The sequence below is a fragment of the Coloeus monedula genome (genome assembly GCF_965178545.1).
Source record: "Coloeus monedula genome assembly, chromosome: 5".
Classification (NCBI taxonomy): Eukaryota; Metazoa; Chordata; class Aves; order Passeriformes; family Corvidae; genus Coloeus; species Coloeus monedula.
This window is the reverse complement of record NC_138785.1, coordinates 11,528,543-11,549,956: the sequence shown is the minus strand read 5'-3', so window position 1 is coordinate 11,549,956 and position 21,414 is coordinate 11,528,543. Positions and strand designations below refer to the sequence as shown.

At 37.1% G+C, this 21,414-nt stretch overlaps 1 protein-coding gene across 3 annotated transcripts in view; it reads right to left on the bottom strand.

Annotated features, from left to right (window-relative positions):
- Positions 1–21,414, bottom strand: part of IL15 (interleukin 15) — a 47,915-nt gene that overhangs the window by 17,208 nt on the left and 9,293 nt on the right. For 2 of the 3 annotated variants that reach the window (XM_082281561.1, XM_082281560.1), the window contains 6 exons: positions 20,464–20,593; positions 2,193–2,302; positions 1,687–1,768; positions 1,493–1,534; positions 813–872; positions 515–658 (listed from right to left, as the gene is read on the bottom strand). In XM_082281561.1, the coding sequence (XP_082137687.1) occupies positions 515–658; positions 813–872; positions 1,493–1,534; positions 1,687–1,768; positions 2,193–2,302; positions 20,464–20,526 (501 nt within the window). In that variant the 5' untranslated portion in view covers positions 20,527–20,593. The remainder of the gene's footprint in view (positions 1–514; positions 659–812; positions 873–1,492; positions 1,535–1,686; positions 1,769–2,192; positions 2,303–20,463; positions 20,594–21,414) is intronic. The other variant, XM_082281562.1, reaches the window with a different exon arrangement.

Here is a 21,414-nt window from a genome sequence, read left to right as displayed (position 1 = left end):
TGCAAATAATAAAGCAGGATACTGATCCATTTGTCCTGAGAGAGAATTAATTTTTTTGCCTTCTTTTTGGGAAGAATTCCAATGCAGATAATGGCTACAGAGATCATTAGTGGAGGTTTCCATGGTCATTATGGTCTGTGCAGTTCCTAGCTTACTTTTTGAATAGGATCATCTTTGAGATGTGCATCACTTCAGTGAAGGATGCAAATGACTGTCCCTCTGAAAATTAGGATACTTTTCTGCATATGTCTAATATATCTGACTTCAGGTACTGAAGCTGCAAACTGTCATTTATACACACACATTCGAACACCCTGACATATGTATGCATGCACAAAAGTATTTGTTTTGATGGGAATCCTGAAAGTGCTTTTCTAAAAACCACTTATCTCTGATTTTTCATTGTTACATGTGCAGGTTACTGGAATCTCACTAGTTTTCATCTCTACCATCCCACTCTTTACGTAAAAAAGAGGTATTTCTGCCTTTTTTCCAGACTGTTGGTGTTACTTACCTTATTTTTTTCAAAGCTTTCATTTCCATTTTTCCATATGTTCCATACATCCTGTGTTTTACTACAATTTTTGATACGACATTCTTGAATAATCACTGCTGTCTCTAAGAAAAAGCACCTCATTACAAGTTCTTGGCATTCTTCCTGAAAAAAAAAATGCAGTTGCAATAGTTTTATGATTAAAAAGCAATAAGCGAATGTAGGACATAATTTATGATATAATTTAAAACACAAGTATGATATAAGTGAGATATTATCTAAGATAAAATCAGCCACAAAGTGGCTGAATTTTACTTACTGGGCATCTTTTCTTATTGTTCAAATACATTTGAATATCTGCAGAGATGCGCTGTGAAAGCTAAGAACAAAAAGGCCAAGCAGTTTGCTAAGATGAGGTGAAACAGTGTCTTAGTGAAGAACATAGGAAAATAATTAATTAGGATAGGAACCTGGTATATAACTAAACATAGTGGAATTAAATTGATATTATTCTTAGTAGTTTTAACACTTTAACTCAGAGATCTGAATTCAGAATGGGTAAGGAGGTCATGCTCCCTTAAATTACAAATGAATACCAGCATTATTTTAGCATTTGATAAAATATTTTTGAATCATGCAATCACAGAATAGTTTGGGTTGGAAGGGACCTTAAAGATACTGTACTTCCAATCTCTCTGCTATGCCCAGGGACTCCTTTCTGTAGGCCAGGTTGCTCAAAGCCCTGTCCAACATGGCCTTGATCATCTTTTTTAATTTATTAATTTTAGTAGCAGATGACTAAATGAAAATAATGAATACCTGCTTGCATAATTTATCATAGGCACTTTGGTTAGAAAAACTATTTATTCCAAGGCAAATTATTTGATTTTAGACACAGTTATCAAATTAGAACAAGTCTGGTTTAGGAGAAATTTTCTAGTAAGGAAATGAAGCCATGACATTAAACATTACTTGTGGTCATAAGTGAAGTTTACTTACATCCTCATCTGCGTTTGCAGTGTATAAACTGACATCAATATCCTAAAAGAAAACAAGATTTGGAATTAGGAACATTAGCTAACAAACACCATCCCTTTCCCTCTCCCTCTCACTTGCACTTCTTAGCTGAGTACAGTGCTAAATATTTGATTATCTTCTTCTATGATTAAATGCTGACTGTTTTATGAACTTACTTTGGATGTCTTGATCCTCTCCAAATCTTCCAGAACTGCTGCCCACTTGCAACGACCTGCTTCTGTCTTTGGTACATAAGCACTAGAACAGAAGAGAAACAGTGACCATTAGGTTAAACAGGAGGTGTCTGCCATGTTTACGCTGAAAAAGAGAGTCAGCATTCTAAGGTACTACAGATACATTGTTTACATGTGTAGATACATATGGTAAATGTTTGGGGCAAGCAAGCATATTTGACAAATCATAAAATCACATAGATACATAAAAACTGCATCTCACGTCACACACTGTATAAACAATGTGGGGTTTTTAAAATGCCAGATTTATAGAACATAATGCAAGAGAAAAGTTCAATTACATGATGTAAAATACCTAAAATTTTTTAAAAGTGTAAAAATAAAATTCTAAATCCACTCTCTGAAGTGACTGGAGACAAATGACAGCTGTGATAGTAAATGTAAATCATTTGTAGTTACTGTCTGATTGACATTGACTTTGTAGTTACCACAGGAAGAAGATGATTAGTCCCATCCCATTCTTTAAAAGGCAAAAGCAATGGCTGTTCAGAAGCCGATACAGCTGATACTGCAGACAAGCACTTTTCAGGTGTGTATTCTGAAAGACACAACCAAGGTGATACCTTGTCACAATCTGATTGCACAGAATTTTGCTTTAGTACTGACTTAATTAACCACTTTACCAAGACATCCAATAAAGACAAGACGCTGTTGTGTGTAGCTGGAAAGACCAAGTCATTTGTAGCTTGGAGAAATACATAATCTCTACCAAAGAGCTGGTAGAAAATCATGCTGAAGGCACACTGCGAAAACCTGAACTCATTCTGGGCTCCCTATTTATTTGTCTGTTCATACTGCAGGCTGCAGTTCAATACAGAGGCAATATTAAAGAACTTTTGTTTTCCACCTCTCCCCTGGCTACCATTTGTCACCCAAATTCAATGAATTACCTACAACATTAATTCCAATATTGTGGTTGCATATATGTGAGACTCTGCATTGAATGCATCAAATGCTATAGTTATGTGTATAATTATTAAATATAATATTTAGATAGAGTATATACTTACATTTCTTTACACAGTGTATGTGTGTCTAATAGTGGGCAGTGATGCATTTAAGAATTTCCTCAGTGGAGTTTGGCAACTGGAAATAAGGAGAAGCTGTGAGAAGCTGTGCATTGTCCACCAAGAAACATTTCCCTGTGCACAGCCTGGTAACCTTTGTTGCAAAGTCACAAGCCCTTTGATTTAAGCTGATTAAGTTCCCTCACAGGCTTAGGTTAATTATCTACTGCAGTGCAGTGGTTTTGGTCCAAGATTGTATTCCTTAATATACACGCAATACTTTATAACTGACTCAAAGTTCTTTAGCAGCTGTTAATTTACATGCAAACTTGCAAGTAAATATTTTAAAATGGACCAGAGAACATAATAAAACAAGAGCTAGCACTCTGTAGTGGTAAAAATATCCAAATGGGAGGTTGATCCATGCACTGTCAGTATTGCAGCTCACTTGCTGAAAGCCACCTTAGTAAAGCAGATCATGTGTGACAGGACATCTGGAGAGTATTTGTAACAAATATTTGCTACTCTTTTAAACAGAAAATGCTTTAAATACATTGCAATTATTGTGGTTCCAAGTCCCAAAGATATAGCTGAAATAGCATAATTACCTAATCCTACATAAATTTCCACATCCCATAATGCGAAGCAGTGTCAGCCCCTTTTATCCCCTTTGCTTGTCCAAAATCTGTTAAATAAGAGCTATGTAAATGAATGATTGTATGACAATCTAAATTGCAGTAAGGACAGAGCAAGTAACACCTCCTACATCTTCTGAACAATTTCCATATGGAGGACGCTGTGTTATGGTCAGCCAAAGTAGGTCCACAAGCAAGGCTAAACCTGTCACTGCTTCCACAACGAATGGAAATTGAATATATGTGAGTACTAAACCCAAAATATTAAGTACTTATACAGATATATTTTTCAAATGTACAGGAAAGCAATGGAAAGTAATTATTAACTTCTTGGATATGGTCAAAAGAGCTAAATCATTTTGCTACAGTATGACAGAAAGGCTTTAACCGTTCTACAGTTAAAATTGATTTGAAATTGCCATGTTATTTCTTTTGGGTTTGGGTTTTGTTTGGTTTTTTTTGTTAAATATGCATACTAACTGCTTTGATTTGATATGCTCATCCTTAGAAAACATCCTATTTTTGTTGGATTTGGGGTATTTTTTATTATTATTATTATTATTTAAGTGAAGTTCAGAAATAGCCCTATGGGGAAACTCCAAGTGCATTTAAAGAAATTTTACACCTGGTTGGTGGACACAGCTGAAGAAAACATGTTTTAACCCCAAATTCTAAGAAAATACTTTTAAGTATACTAGAAATATTTTACAGTAGCTAAACATTTTTATCATTCTACAAGCCAGTTTTTATCAAATGAGATGAGGTGGCAACAAATTAAAATATGAAAGATGGGTCCATAAACACAAACCAACTTTGTAACTTATAATGAGTGTTATGGGTCCTTAAAAAGCTGATTTGAGAGGGAGTCCCAGTCCAAATGCATTGTCAAATTTATGCTGCAGAACAAAGTGTTCATGGTGAGGAAATAATATATTATAATATCTAGTGAATAACGGACCAGGGTTATCATTAGTTTGTTATTTCTGTCCTGTTTTTAATAATTGTTCATTGTAATGACACCAGAACACTGTGTTCTTAATGATTAAATGTCATTGTCTGCATCTTTGGTTTTCTTAAATGTGGTAGGTAACTAATAAAATTATAATTGCTAACGTAAAATAGATGCTTAGTTTTTAGGAGTAATAGAAATCTTGTACTGATTATAAATATGTGAAAAATATACTACATGCATACTCTAAAGGGTAGTCCATTTGTTCATAAAGAGGCTTTAATTTCAACTACATCCCCCAACACATTCCTTTCATAAATGCAGGGCCATTTTCTACTTGAATTTCTTGATTCTTTCATCCAAACTATTATTCAACTACAGAAGCATTGCTAGCCGGCTTAGAAGCTTTGACAAATTGCTCTCCTGCCTTGAAAACATAATGTTGTAATGTAAAAATTCTCTTTGCATAATGTCTGGTTTTGATTTCTTACTCTGTGTAATCATTAACCAATATGCTGTTCCAAAAATCAATTACAATATACACAGTAATGTTTGGGAAAGGAATGCTGTTTTTTAATAACTAATTTAAATTAAGCATTTTAAAAGCAGTTACCTCTGAGTGATATCTAAGATACAGTGCTATTGTTCTTCTCTTTAAAGAAGCAAGTGTATAAGCAAATGAAAAAACTTTTCTTTAACAAAGCAGAAAACAGCCAATGATTTTGCTGGTTTAGCCATCACAGAAACAATAATCTAAGTTAGTCAAAAGAAAATACTCATGGCTTTTTACAGTATTTAATTCACATGTGATGGAAAATAGAGACAGTTAAAATTACATGTTTCTGCCTATACACCACATGTCTAAACTTCTTTATTAATATCTGCTTATAAATTTCTCCTTGAATCCTTGAGATGAGATATTCCTAAGTAAGAAAGTTTATTTCCTGGCCATGCCATTTGGTGCTATTGGCAAAGGTCTTCTCTTTTCTCTCCTTATTTTGAACTGATTTTTATTCTTTATTTATATCTTTATTCCTCATCTGCTTCCTTGTTCTTGAAAACAAGTGACCGGAAACATACAATGTACTCAGATCTTATGAGGGATTTAGAAACTGGTGATAATATTTTCAGTTTCTATGGGAAAAAGGGAACTGTCTACTGCCAGTGTTTTCTTCATGACTGTATCACACACGTGGCTCAGACCTCAATATGTTCCCCTGCTAGAACTTTATGTCCACTTCCTTCAAAATCCTGGTATGTCCTGACAACCTTTCACTATTTGCAGAAAACTCTCGCCTATAAAAACCCCCAGAGCCCTGAAGTCTAACCTTCTTAATTTTTGGCTACTCTCAGATTTTCTGTAACTTCCTGACTTCTAGCACACAGCTTTTTTCCTTGATCAGCCCTTTCCTTTCCTTGTTCCCATGGGCAAATCAGCCTTCTCAAAAACCTCTCTCGTAACAACCTATTTTCCCATTTCTTGTCTTCATTCTGTAGTGCAATAGACTTCTTACACATTATTTACCCCATTTTAGTCAGTCTCGTCTTCTCCCCTGTTCTACAAACACGTGTCCTCAGCATTTTCTCTTCGGCTTCTTGTGCAGCAAAGTACTTCAAATCTTCTTTTCTCTGTTACTGCTGCAAATTTCCCTCTAAAATTGTACCCTCACCTTCAGCTCTCTCCAGTCCTTTGACATTTTACTGAGCAACATCTCATGCATAAAGTAGGGGTCTTTTTAGATCCCTATTCAAGGACTGTCTACATCATGCAGAGCTGAGTTTTACACCCACTCATTTGAATTGTTGCAGCAATTCTTCTTCAGTGTTTCTTTTGTCACAATAATTAGAACCTCCTTTAGAGAACTCTGCCTCTTTCCCCAACAAAATCTCACCCTGTGGCTCTTGTTCTGCTGTCCTCTGCTTGTTGGCTCTACTAACTAATTGTTCTGTCCTCTTGCTCTAGTACAATTAATTACCTTCAAGGGGACAAGTGCCAAGTAGCTGCACAACTAGAGCACTGCATCTGTTTAAGGTTGTGCATTGTGCTTAATACTAGAGCACATTCTCTCTGCTCAGAAGCATACAGAATGTCAGAGTCCATAAGACTGTGAAGAAAATCAGACTTTTTTCCCTAGTCTTGTACCAAAAGAACATTCTTTTTTACTTTTTTTCAGGGGAGAAGCCATGGAGAGAAAAGATTTCATAAACTAATGGAAGTGACTGGAAGAGGAACGGAGCCCATAAAGAAAGCAGTACTTCCGAAGTAGACAGATGTTTCCATATTGAGCTCTTAAATAAGTAATTTTGAAATCAAATTTTCATGGGTAAGTTTTAGAGGAAAGACATGTTCTTAGTGCCTTGTCACGGTGTAAATGCTGGAAAACACTGAAAGTCAAAGGAGCAGACTCACTGAAGAATCTCTCTGCTCTTTCATTCCTAAGTTCCTTTAGGCTTCTTACAGGAAACAACCAAAGGGAAACAAACAAGAAAAGCCCTGAATGTGAATTAGTATCAGAATGTAATTATTCAAATTGAATTCAGAGATAAAGACAGAGAACCACACTAATGTTCTCTGAGACAATAAGAAACTCTGGCACAGATGCTACCTATAGGTACAGCCCTCAAACACACTTTGAGGGTGAATTTATTTGCGTATCAGGAATTTTTTTATATCAACAGAAAGAAGTAATACAAGTAATATTTACTTATGATGGGATCTAGTACCAGGGCCTTAAATTCTTTTCCAATTTCTACAGATTAGTTCCATCTACCAAAGAAACTTATTTTACATCTCTGGTTACTTCTGAATACCATTTGATGCCACAGCTACTAAAGAGTTGCTTCTATGCTATCATGGTGCCTGAATCCATTTAGTTCCTCTTCTCTCTTCCTACCAATCTTTGCACAGAAGCCTAGGAAATCTGCCCTCAAGCTCCACCAGGTGTTATCAGCAGCTCTTCGCCTCAAGGTTTGAAGGCGAAGAGTGAGCTTTCCATGCTTCTGTCTGGCTTTTACTTACTGATCCAGAAAGGAAGACAGTGGAATTACTAGGTCTTAAACTGAATCATATGGCTGAATGCTTGTCTGGCTAAGAGCCAAACCATGCCTTGGATTGTTAAGTCTTCAAGCTTTTATGACATTAAGTGCTTTTTTAGAAGTTTTGTATTTAGCTAGAGTTAGGCTGGCTAAAGCATTTTTCTCAGCATTAAAACTGGTTATTCTTTAAATATGATTCCTATTTGGTTACTTCCCTTTCACCTCCCTCCCCCGAGAACTACAGCTTTCCTTGTTTTTGTTGTATAGTGGTGACTGTCTTGTGGAGTACTATCCTACATGGTTTATTCTGCTTGTATTAGAGTAGTGCTAACCTTCAAGAGTATTCTCAGTAGTCAGCATGGCAGGAGACTCTCTCAGTTTAATCACATTTTGTATTTATATGTTCTTTGTTTGCTTAAGTAGTTCTTCCTCCTGACAGTCCTTCCTTCTCCTGTATGCTCCTGCTAACTGGCATTTACACTAGAGAGTAAAGTTTACAATGCCTGTTTGAAAATTTTGCCAAAAGGTCACAGAGTCATTGCTATTCCACTCAGTAACTTAAACATCAGAACCTGAAATTTAAGAAGTTAAATATTTCCTTTGGCCTTTTTTTTCCTGCAAAACAGGCTTCAGGCCCAGAGCTCAGATAATTGCCTAGTGAAGGTGTCTCCAGTACCTGGCTATAGACCTTATATTTGCCAGATGGCAAAATCCAGCCAGAAAAGAATGCTTCTTTCTCTTTACCTCCTTCCATGCAATGTCAGTCTTTTCAAGGTATCAATCACTCCTCAAATTGTGAAAGATCAATTTAATGTTTTCTTGATGCAAGGATATTTGATATTAATGCTAGGTTAGCTTGACAAACACAATGATTGACACAGAAGACTCCCCAAGTTTTTCTAGAGGCAAAATTAATTTAGCTCAAACACACAGTAAAGAAAACGTACATAGCAAAAAACTCATTTGTAGGGCACAGATGGTTAGATTTGACCATTTATCCCCAAATTATACCCTTCAGGATGCAATATGCAATAATTAGTTAAAAGGCCTTTCAGAATAAGTTCTCACAGATTAATAAGCAGTGAAAATAACAGGAGATTCAAAATGTAAAGGACATTAATAAAACACACAAAATAGAGCCAGAACTAAAGTTTGTTTAGCAAAATGTGTCCTGATCTATATGTTTGCTATTAGGCACTCCTTGTAAATATTATTTGTGATATTTTTATCGTAACAACAAATACCCAACAGGGAATGAGCACACAATTATGGAGGAAATTTTTGTGCCTTTAGGGGTAACATGTTAACATCTAAAACAGTATTAAACATGGAAACTTAAACAGCAAAAAAATATAAATGATGTCATACTGATGCAGATAATTGGAAACTCTGAGACCATAAAAATAGTTATTACAGGAACAACTGCTGGACAAATGTACCGGGGGGGGGGGGGGGGGGGCGGGGCCGGGAGCAGGAGAATCCAGCCAGAGTCACGATACGAACACCGATACGATTTGAGCATCGTGCTCCCCTTTTATTATTCGGTTACACCAAGTTATACTTTTTGCCAAAGTTCACGCCCCTTTCCCATGAGAAAGCCTCTAAGCAGCGGGGGAGCTGACCAGTGTATACCTTTTCCCAAGGCTGTTCAAGGCTGCCAGCTAGCAGGTGTCTTGCAAGCCTGCTTTCAGCCTGAGGCTCCATCAGGGGTACTTCTGCAACAGCCCTGGGATGCCCAAGCTCTCCTGGGGTATCCTATATTCCACAAGGAATCCCTCTACAGACAAATAATATTTCATCCTTAGCAAAATACTCAGCTTAAACACTGTGAATAATACCATATACTAATAGAGGTCCATAACACACTTGTAATAGATAAAAGACTAAAAATAGCAAATGGAATTCTCAAAATTGTGAAGTAAGGCAGTATTTTCAGAGCTTTTTTAAAAACAAGAATTATAATCTGTGGCCCTCTCTTACAGTGATACTTCTACTGGAATTTGCTGGATCCTGAATTAAAGAGGCAGGATGCAGTTTGAAACACTCTACTTTTTCTTCCGCTCTTAATCTTCTTTAAAGAGCAGAATGGAATCCTAATATGTGACAATTGCCATAGCTTTCCTGAAACCAATGAAATTTTAATTTCCAGAGTTGTTGAGAATTTGACCAAAATATTAACCAAAGAAAAACAGATTCATTGAACAACCGAGGAAGCAGCACACAAACCACTGTTAGCAGATCAACAGGCAGAAAAAACTAGAATCAGGATTCTAAGAAGAACAAAGTATCACTACTACAGATTGATTTCATAGGATAGGCATAGAAAAGAAAAGAAAATTTGGAAAACAAATTATTTCTGCTTTATGTTACTTTAAATCACGTACAAATGACAATGTAATAGGATTTACAGCAACAGGACAATCATTCTTAGTCTCTTGTCTTTGGATACAGGAGAAGCTATTATTGGAAAAGCTTTAGTGTGTGTGCTACAGAAACCTCCCCCTTTCATGTAAATTTTGAATGTATTTTTGTGGAATGTAGCCATTGTGAGCTTGCACACTGGTCCACTTTTTTCTATATGTAACAGGGGCTGAGTGCAATACAGTAGGTCTCAGTATTTGAGATTTCTTCAATTTATATGGATGATGATTTTCCCTTTACTTCCTGGCAGCCAAACCCAAAATGAATAGAGGAATGGAAGAAGCTGCGTGTTTGCAAAATAATGAGACCTAATGCAACACTAAATTATATTAAGCTGGTTTCTGTACTGTAGCTCTCAAAAAACCATAAGTGGTAGTCATAGTTCTTACCAGTGCAGCACAGCACTCATCCAGAAAACTTTAAATTTTCTTTCAGAAGGGGTGACATGATGGTACAAGTGAGAACATTCATTTAAACAAAAGTATTTTTAAAAAGATTGGGAAAAGGGTGTTAAATGTAGCAGTATATAAAATAATTGGCAACACTGCAAAGCACAAATGAATCCCTGGATGCCTTTGTATTCTAAAGCTGTGTGGACTGATATTATTGAAACAGGGGAAACTCTTGGCTAAAATTACAGGTCTGCACTGTAGGATTGCTTACTTCATGGGTTTAACATACAAAATGTCAAGCCAGAAGCAACTCACTTCATTGAGAGTAATTCAGAGAAAATTCATGATTCTGATGTGCTCATACAAGAGGCAAGATAAACTGTAAGAGATGAAATACACATTGTAAGTATAAACCATGACCACATTGCAAAAAGCCAATCAATTCTATTAGTTTTCTACCCATATATGTGTCTATTACTTACAGAATCATGATTAGTCTTGATAAGTAAAAGAAAAATTTGGGGTATAATGTAATCTGCCACAAAAATTGATACTTCTTATAAATTGGAAAGTGCACATCTTCAGATTAGCATCTATAATAAAAAACCCCTCATTTTCAAATCAGACTGCTTTCCATAGCTCCCACTGACACAAATGCTGGATTCAGCTGTAGGTAACTGGTTTAGTGTATGCGCCACATCCACATTGTGGTAAGGCACATGAATGGGCTAAGTTAAAGATCAGATTTCTCCATAATATTTTCTTTCAAGCAAGTTTTTAATCACTTTTGAATGGTAAAGCTAGAAATCACACTTATGTCATTCTAAACAAGGACTGATACAGTGTTTTATCTGTCTCACAGTCATGGTCTCTATTTAAGAATAAAAAAATTACTGGTGATATTAATAACTGTGTGTCATACTGCGTGCCTGAACACAACTCAGTTTGCTGAAGGCAATAAAACCCTGCTGTCTTATATAGGTTTTTTTTGCTTTCCCAACAGCTTACCGCTTCCCTGCCACCACAGCAAGGTATCTGCTCATCCTGAATGGAAGCCCAACATTGCAAACTAATTTACTTTCCTGTCTTGCAAAGAACAGCTAACAGAGTTGGATTTTGGCAGATACTTACCCAAATACCATGTAAGGTCCTCATGGTTGGTAATCAAAAGTCACCAAATATATTTGGGCATTCACATACAGCCTGGCACCTTTTGGTGAAAAGCCAAAATAGGCATCATGCCCATAGAGACACATGCCAAAACACAACTGAAGGCAGCAGGGAAAATTCATGGGAACTATCACAGATGAGTCCCAACCTGCCACCTGGCTCCTGAAACTTCCCTAACTGTATGCTGGAGAATGTTTAGACTTAGCTCTATACCAGAGTCTTATGACTGCATTCTCTATGACATGCTGCTCATAATAAATCTCTGGGCATTTCAGTGTGGGACCTCTAGGGGCCAAGGAGCCAGCTGACTCTGTCCATGTGAGCATTATTCTTTGAGAGTTTTTTAAAGACTTAACTGATAGCATTGGTTGCCTGTTTCCACAAGGGGAACAAAATCAGAACAAAATGTAGTTGTCTTGCATCTGTTTCGGGTCAGAGTGAACACATCAGCACATTCTTGCTACTTTGATAGATTACACCAACTCCCAAATGAAAACCAGAGCTGTTGTCAAGGCAAAAAACCCATTTATTTTAAGGCACAAGAGAGCACAAACTTTCTCCAATGTTACTTGTGCCCTCTCCATAGGACATGTAAACTGGGTAATCAGCATAGCAGAGAGTACGGCTGAAATGCGCATGCTGAAGAATTTAACACTTTCCTTCCCTAAAACCAGGAACTTATACATTTCTAAGCTTACTGATTTTGCTCCCACTCTCCAGCAGCTGAATTTCCAAACTATTGCACTAGACTCCTCCTCCTGAGAACACACACCTTGAAGTTTTCCCAGGTTTTGCAAGAACAGGTCTAGCAGCATTTCAGACCCAGGAAACAAAATGTTCTTCCTAATTAATTTTCAAAATTTTACGTGCTTGATTTTTTCATTAGGCTTTCCTGTCACTACTGTATGCTGTCTCAGAAAGTCATTGTTGCAAATTGATAAGGCCAGATTTAATGCTATTATTTGTTTTACACTTGGACATTGAGCCTGCAAGTTGCTGTGTCTGCTCTTGTCCCACTGGGTTTTCGACCTTTTGCTTTTAGAGCCTGAAGGACATTACTGATCGTTATCTTGTATCTGTATGAACAGGCCGCAACAGTTTTGCATCAGAGTGGCCACAGAAGTCATCTTGCTGATGACCTGTTTCCTATTAAAACTTCTTTACACAGCTTCTGCACATTCAAAGGCCTGCAGAAAACCCTGCTGGATGAATTATTTCCCATATAATGACATTTCATTAGCCTGTGCTGGTCTCCTGTAGTATATACCTTATGGGTAATAGGATGAGGTTATATTCCTTATGGTTAAAATAGGTACATGCTGCTGATATGAATTAGAGAAGCACACAAAATTTAGGAATAGCAGAGCTGACTGCAAGTAAAGGCCTGATGTCTCCAGCTGCTTCCAGCTGAGAATACCAAGGGAAGAGCTTATTGATACCTCCCTTGCATATCCTTGTTTTCCAACAAAAGAGACTGATAATGAAGCTTGTAACATTTGGGGCTAGCATTTTCAAGTTTATAACTTCTCTAGCCCTTTCCCCCCTGCTGTTTACAGCATAGATAAATATTTGCTTTTTAATTAATTTCTTGGAATTTTATGTAAAAATTTCTTCTGTGCAAATATATTTTCAGCTTATGTTTCAATTTTTACAGCCACTGTTGAGTTCTAAACATAAAATATGATGGCAAGTAATTTAAAAATGAAAAATGTTACATTAAGGAGGCCTCTTCATAATGTTATTTTCTGAAGAGCACTGGTTTTACAAGCATATGTAACCTAAGAGAACATAGCTTTTGGGTTTTAGGTCAGATTGAGTTTTCTGTAAGTCACAATGTCACAATGTCTTGAATAAACATACATATTACTTTCAGACATTACAATGGAGCAAATACTGATACCCTTTTTCTGAAAAGAGGTGTTTTATTTCTTTGTGAGTTTGATCTCTTTATTTTTCTTTCAGTTCACCAGGCACTCTGGGAACATTTTCATCATTTCAAAACTGAACAATCTAGCTGAGAAAGAGAAAACAAATTTCTTCTCTCTTAGTTTTAAACTATGAATTACAAAAAACATGGGCTTCTGTTTATTAATTCTAAATACATGGGACTATGTAGCATACATTCAAGATTACATTTTACACCAAGGCAGGAATGTGTAGAATTTTTCAGAGCACATAGCAAAGTTGCACCCCACCAACCAAAGTTTGTGGTCAGCTGAAGGGATGATAAATACCAGTTTATTCTATTGATTTCAGTAAGAGGGAAGCATTTATACTACTCAAATGCTTAGCATATTTTTTCCAAAGGTGCTTCCCTGTCCTTCAGAAAATCTGAAGAACAGCAAACAAAAAGAATAACTGTTACTTTGAGAATGCTCCTTTTTTTCTTCTGTGTCAGAAATAGTTTAGGTAGTCACATTTAACTCACACAAGACAAGATTCAAATATTCTTTGATCATGTTATTTCCAGTCCCATTTCTCTGGCATCCAGACTGACAAAAACTGTAAGTAAACTACAAAACAAACCAGAAAGCAAAAAGTTGTCATTTACAATTTTGAGAACCTGAATGTATAACTTTAAAAATTGCTTAAAATATGGCATTATGGTTTCTTATTGGTTAGAAACACCAAGTAGGATGTTTAAATAGAGGTTTTTTCATTTGCAAAAATTTTAATTGGTTATATGAATTAGAGAAAATGATCCTTAGGAAATAAGTATAAACAGAAATAAAAATTAATTTTCATGACTTAAATGAAGGATATTTTATTTTCTGATATTTTAGTCAGGACAAAACAGGTGTCATAGGTTGCTTTGAGATAAATCACTCGGTCCCAGTGTTTGGCTGCTCCATACTTTCGATATTGGCTTGAGCACTAAGCTGTTAGGAAAGGTACTGGCAAAACCCTTCACATCCTAAAGAGGGCTGAGTATCACTTGTAGCCCTTCATCTTATTGAACCACGTTGTTGTTGAAAAGTCACTTTTACTAAGGGTAATACAGAGGTTAGGGTTAGGGTCAGGGTTCAGGTTAGGGTTAGGGTTTAGGGTTAGGGTTAGGGTTGGGTTAGGATTCACTCTCAACACTCTCTTTCTCTGAGTGTTAGTGAAATTATTATTTTCTCATTAAAAGTTGTCACACATTCACAGCACATAAATGTGCATTATTGTCAAATTGTTCGTCTTTAGTTTGATGAAAACTACTAGAAAACTACTTTGTCCTCACTGTGACCCATATATCCTGAAATTGCTCACAGTTTAAAATGAGACCTGAAATATTCATGTGTCATTTAAATTATGCAAAATAATCTACAGCAACCATAAAATCTTATGAATCTGAGAGACATTTTATGTTATATGCCGGCAGGAGATGAGTGCGGCTTTTGTCCTTCAAAAAAAACCCACAAGAATAAAAAAGACTGAAAAAGTCTTTATGAGTTTGATCTCTTTCAAAAGTAGAACATGAGAAAAGTTGAATTTAAATGCTATACATGCGAGCTACACTTTGTGTTCTGATCATCTAGAGACAACGCAAATGGTATCAGCAGGTACCCACAGCAGTTTTCAACTGGGTTTATGCCCACACTTCTGAATGCCAGTGTAGATTTTCAGGTAAACAACCATCCTCCTCCTTAGAAGTTCCCTTAGTTTCTCCTCTGTGCTTACACCGTGAAATTGTTCTTGAGAGATTGGCTACTAAACCACATACTTTGCACTTAGAACTTCAGTGCTACTTATATTATGCTTCTAAAAAGATTCTTCAACATTTTGGGGGAGCTATTTGTCTCATAACACATCTGCAACTGCATATCACAGCCTAATCTCTTGTAGTAACAGCATGTGGACTCTTCTCAAAATGGAAAAGGATATGGAAAAGAAGAGGAAAGACCTTTCAGGACATCTGAATACTGCCTTTTGCCATCATATTTGTAAGAGCCTCTGAAGGGGGAACTGCTGGTCAGAATGGGCAAGTAAAAGATACCACTGAATTTGGATTATGCCTGACCTTGATTGAATCAGTTCTTTTCTACAGACTAAACAAAAATTTGGTCCTAATTTATTTGGCACTTTGAGAATTTTTTTATTAAAGACTGGTAGCAAGAATGGCCAATCTTAGGATAAAATGTCCTCATATTAGCATAAGCTCTACTTTGCAACAACTAAAACCTGAGTGTTATCATCATTATTCTCATCTCAATTCCAAAACACCATTGTACCAGGTACTAGGAAGAAAACTCTATCCCAGTGAGAAGGACATGAAGACAGAAACTTAAGTCTAAAATGCCATAGCATACCTCTCAAGCTAAATGGACTTTCAAATCAACAGCAGATAAGAATGAGAAATTTTGTAGCTGATTCATATGATTCCAGACCTTAATGTAGCTATATTGTTTTATCATCTCCCCTTTGCATTGGTATCACAATGCAAAATGAAATTCACATCATCTACTACAGAAAACTTTAAAATAAGGCCTCTTTAGAAGCCCAGAGAGTTGTAGCTTTGAACAACTAAATCCACCAAAATATGCTTGAAAAGTCTAAGATAAGGCAAATTATGGTACAACCTCTCATTCTGAATAGAAGCAAGGGAACAGGCAAATGGGGTTAGTCTCTAACTGTGTAGAACAGGATAATGAGGTGAGAAACATCTCTTTTGTATGAAACAAAATGAGCATAACTGCAGGCGCAAAGCCGTAGTCCATTAAATAATACTGTGTTTGTCTGGAATTGTAATAAAACAAAATTAAAAAGTAAAATCATGTCGTTATCTGGTTTTCTGTAGGAAATGGGAAGTCACAGCTACTTGTATGTAGCTAGGGATTTCTGGGGAACACAAACAACTGGTTAAATGACAAAAATTGCAGAGCAATTAAGGACAGAGAAGCAAAGAGTACAAATCATGCAAATCAAGGCTCTCTGCTGAAAAGTTTGCTTGAAAGTAAGACAAGGAGATGTGAAGAAAAGCATACTTAGGATTCAAGAGAGAGGGGAGATACCTACACAAGAATTCAGCCATGCCAATGTCAACATAAAGGTTAGCAACTCCACTTTGCAAAGAGTATTGTGGGACAGAAATCATCTGGTGCATTGTGTTATGTTGCAGGAGAAACAGCTGCCTTTTCTTTGTAAGTTTAGTTGGAAGCTGTCTGATAGCATAGAAAAGAGAATTGCATGAAAAATATTTTTTTAATATAAACTGCACGTTTTTTATAACTAACAGAATTCATCAAAATAACTGTTATTTCTGTACCTGCATTCCTTAAATCAGTACATACAAATGGCACTGTGAGGTCTTTTTCTCCCTCAACTGCTGCCCGACCTCCCCAGAATCTCTGTTAGAAACTACTGGGGGATTTTGATAGTAGTCAGTCCAACAAAATTCCACATTCCCTCTGAAAGGACTTAATGAATCACCTGTCTTGAGGTGAAGTGAAACTTCTAGATTGTATTTAGAGGAAGAGCTTTTCTTAATTTAAAAAAAAGTGCTAATATACTGCCACTCAAAGACACTTTCATTTGAAAGTAAGTTGCCATACTGACATTTTTCTCTCTTTCCTCCAGGGAAAAAAAAAGAAAAACCAGCTGTGAATAAACTTTTCCCAGAATAACTTCATTCAGGAAAGTATTATTTCTTGGCTTAGGAAACCACTATTGAATGCTGTGAAAGAACAGTGATTCACAAGTCTGTGCTGGACACTGATGTGGTGTCACTCCACTACCCTGCCTGTGATTCAGTCACCAGACAAAATGCCTAGGCAGGAGAATCTCAAGAAATTGTAGAATGACCAATGGAAGAGACTTTGTTTATTATCCTCACTTGGGAGCTAGGGAACAGAAAATATAACATCCATTTCTCCTTGGTGCCAATAATGAAAATTGTATTTTTCATAAGTTTTGGAATGGTTGTTTCATGGTTTTCCCCTTGTTCCCACTACCATCTGGAAAACTTGGAGACAGAACACATTTTCATTCAGCTTTGCAAAAAAGGTCTGATTCCAGCTTAGGCCAGAGATGTCAGAGGACTGAAGTCATTGGAACATGGACAGGAGAAAAATCCTTGCACTAGTGGCTCTTAGAATCAGTGAAGCAAGACACCAGGTGAAACATACATCTCCTCACTCTTTTTAAAATTTGGTCTCATTTTTGTGTTAGTTTGGTGGTTTATACTAAAACATGTCAGGGGAAAACTTTCGTTCAGCAATATCCTTAACAATGACGTTCTAGAACCACTGAAGAGCATCACAGCTCACAGACTGGCACTGAACAGGAGCTTCTTCAGTGCATATGCTAAGGGTAAGGGGTTATTTGTGAGCCTATAGATTAATATCTTCTTTGACTGCTTCCCTGTCAAGTTCCCAAGGACTAGCTACTTACTAACTTTTTGTTTAGAGCCTCTTTTCTTCAGGTATATAGTAAAGTGGCCAACAGACAGAGATTCTGTTACTCAGTAATTGTGGTAATGGAAGGCTGATCTGATTTCTGGGAAACTGACTGTGAACCTTGGTTCCTAAATTTCTGGTTATGTTGTAACTACCTGTCTGTTCTGCAGAAAGTGATACCTCTTTGAGCTGACCTCTGGAAACTGTTCTGAAACTTCTGACATGAGCAGAATGTGCTTAAGTTAGCTTTTGTGCAGTAGTTTTTAAGACTATTTTATAAACAATCTCTGTTAAAAACAAGCAAAAACATAGCTTATCTAGAAAAGCATCATATAGTTCAAGTCCTTAATGATTATTAAAGATTTAAAGGAAAAGAACCTGTAGAAAACAATCACAGAGTGCACAACAATATATTTATTCTTAGTGGCTGGAATCCCCTCAGCTTTATTCCTAATAGTAGATTATTCTACTATGATTTATATTTTCAATTTATCTGCACTTTTTAATCCTTTCGAGGGGCCCAATATAGATGTTACACCTGTATGTTACACCTGGCTGTATGTTACACCTGGTTTTAGATACTAAGCCTTATAGAGAAGGATGTTGACTTTTCATTTGCACCTTCATAGCTACACCATTCACTGTGTAAAAACACAAGAAACAGAATAAAATTATTAATTTAAGAGATGATAAAGTAATAGCAAAAATAACAGATGACTAAACTTATATATATATCTTTAAAAGAGGTAGTGGTACAGTTGTATTTTAAAATGTTCACTGGCTTTGGAAGCAAACAGAATTTCTTCCAAAGCATATGAGAATTACTTTAAGTTATCGTGAAGAGTGAAGGCTTTTAAATAGGTAAGTCACAACAGCAGCAACATTAGTATGACCAGAGGGCAAAACAAGCTTGCTTACTGATGGTCGCATAATCCTGTGTCTGCCTCTTGCTAAAAGAGTAATGGCTTTTTATATTCTTTTAAGAGCTGTTGAGAAAAATCTGTAGTCAAAACAACACTGGCTGAATTTGTATTTGAAATGCTCAGCATAAATAAAGACTTGCTTGTGGTGCACTTGATTTTTCATAGCCTTGGAAGAGTAAATAACCTTAGGTTGACTCACATGTACTACTGGCAATCACTGTGGAAGAACTGGCATGCTCAAGACTGCGATTCATGACCTGCTCCCAGTTTTCCATAGCCTTCACTGGTGACACTTGAGTTCCAAATTTTTCTCCAAAATCAGGGGGTCTTTATTTTCTTGCTTTTAAAAGCTAAGACTGATGCACTCACTCTGGCACTTTGCATAAATCCTACAAAGCTATTGGGCAATCAATAATTAACTCAAATTTGAGATGATTAATTTGTTCTGTGACTTCTGCAGAAAAACAACTGGAAAGCCAGCAGAAAAGATGAGAAAGACCGAGCATGAGACTCATTAACATAAGAATCATCAACCAGTAGAAGAATTAATATGAATAAGAGAACTATGTGACTTGTAGCCAATGAACATTAATGCCTTTGTTCACTAAAATTTTATAAATAGTGAAAAGTTTTGCTAACCGTTTTTCTGGCTTTGTGGAGGTGCCATCCAGCCTCCATTTCTGGGCAGAACTGTAAATTAGTCAAATACCTCAGCTCTGTGTGTGGATCTGCCTCTTGCACAACCTGTTTTGGGATGACACCAAATGCTAATGACTTTGGGGTTATAAAAAGGTCACCTGGCCACAGTGCCTACTGGAAATGCAACTGCTACTGAGTCATCTAGGAGATGTGTGGGGAGCTCTGAAGAGTGATACAGAGGCTGGACACTTTAAAGGACTTTCCCCCTGTACTAAACACCCTTGAGAATCAGGGGTTTTGGCCTCCAGTGTTGTGAAATATCAGCCAGATATAGGGATTAGGTCCAAGCAGAAAAGTTGGCTAGAACTTGCTGTGCCACAAATCAACTGAAAAATATGAAAGTGAAAAAAACCCCAGATGCATTTATGATGTAATTCTGGTACAACTGAACAACAAGGAGTGGGAAAATCAAAGTAGAAAATCACAGAGTGTAGGGATTTAATCTAAAATACTGGAGATGTTTCCAAGCCTTAAATTTGCTCTGTTACCTACTTTTCATGTTGGGTTGCAAAATAACATTAAGAGCTTTGCTGAAATTTCCAGAAATGTCTTTGTTGCTATTCAGGAGGCTGGGGGTGGACAACCCAGAGTGCCACAGCCTTCCTAGAGAGAGTGTCTCTTCCAGAGGTGGTGGCAAGCCTCCCTGGGCAGCAAGTGATTTCAGCATTTCTCAGCTTCAAGTGATTCCAGCTCGTGTGATTCAGCTCTTTGTGAAACCACCCAAGGCGAACTCGGGGACAGAGAGACAGCAGCCTTGTATGGCAATTCCACAGAGGTGGCTTTTATTGTCCTGCAGCCTCTGTGAAGGGAAGGCCAGGGACAAAGACTCCCTCCCATCACGGCTTGGGGATGGAGGTTATATGGGGAAGGCAGGGGGTGGGGTAGAAACCAACTAGCCAACTGGGTACAGGCTATTACCATATAGAAACAAGGCATGCTGGGGGTGGTTCACTTTCTCACCATGACCCAGAGGAAGTTTGCTTATCTCTGGGGAAAGTCTTTTCGCCCTCAGCCCTCTCTCCTCCAAGGGAGTGCAGAGGGCTCTTGTACCAAGGGCTCCCAGCCCTTCACATGTCACATTGACTGTTACCTGTCTTTGCAGCCTGCTCAATGCTCCAGCAGAGTTTTGTGTTGGCCGTGCCGTCCCCAGCATCCTGCCTGCTGGACCATTACTGAGAAGAGAAGCACTGCATCTGGATCAGGAAACTACATTTCAGGACCTACATGTGGGGGAAAAACATGCAAGTATAAAGCCACAGTAGATTTCTGAATGTCTCTTAGCCCATCCTTAAGATCATTCAAAGCAGGAAGCTGCTGAAATTTCATGAGTGACTTTTCCAATTCCCCTGTACATATTCTAAATTAATGGAAAACACAAGACAGACTTTCTGAAAAGGTTACTTTTATTTAGATAATAGAATCCCATCTTTGAATTTTGCAGGATAAAGGGGGGGTCCCCTGGAAAATGAATATTCTCAGCAAAGGATAATTTTTTGTGATTTCTCATGACAGTCATGGTGACTGTCTAACCAGTTCTTTTTGCCCTTTTTGTTACCTTTCTACAGATAACACAATAAAATACAATTGGAGTTTAACTTCCCTTCTATAAATTTTTTTTCCCTAGATTTTTGTTCAAATCTTGCAAGGGTTGTGGTTGAAGAAACAAGCAAATTTTCGTTCAAGCAACTGGTTTTGTACTCATAGCAAGACCTTGAAGAGATACAGCAGAAAACAAAAGCATGTTGACAGAACAGTTTATTTGGACATTAATATTAGCATTTTTTAATAAAAGCAGTCCCAACATAATCTGCAAGAAAATCAGTTTGTGAAGGAGGCTGCCTACAGAAGCTGTAGAAGCTCCATCCTCAGAGATATTGAAAAATCAACCAAGCCTGGAGCAACCTGTTGTGATGTCAAAGTTAGCCCTGCTTTAGGTGGGAGGCTTGAAGAAGGGTCCTGTAGGTGCCTCTTCCAATGTGAAATATAGAATGAAATTAGGCCTTGAATTAAAGAAATGTGGTGGAGGATGGAAATACAAAAA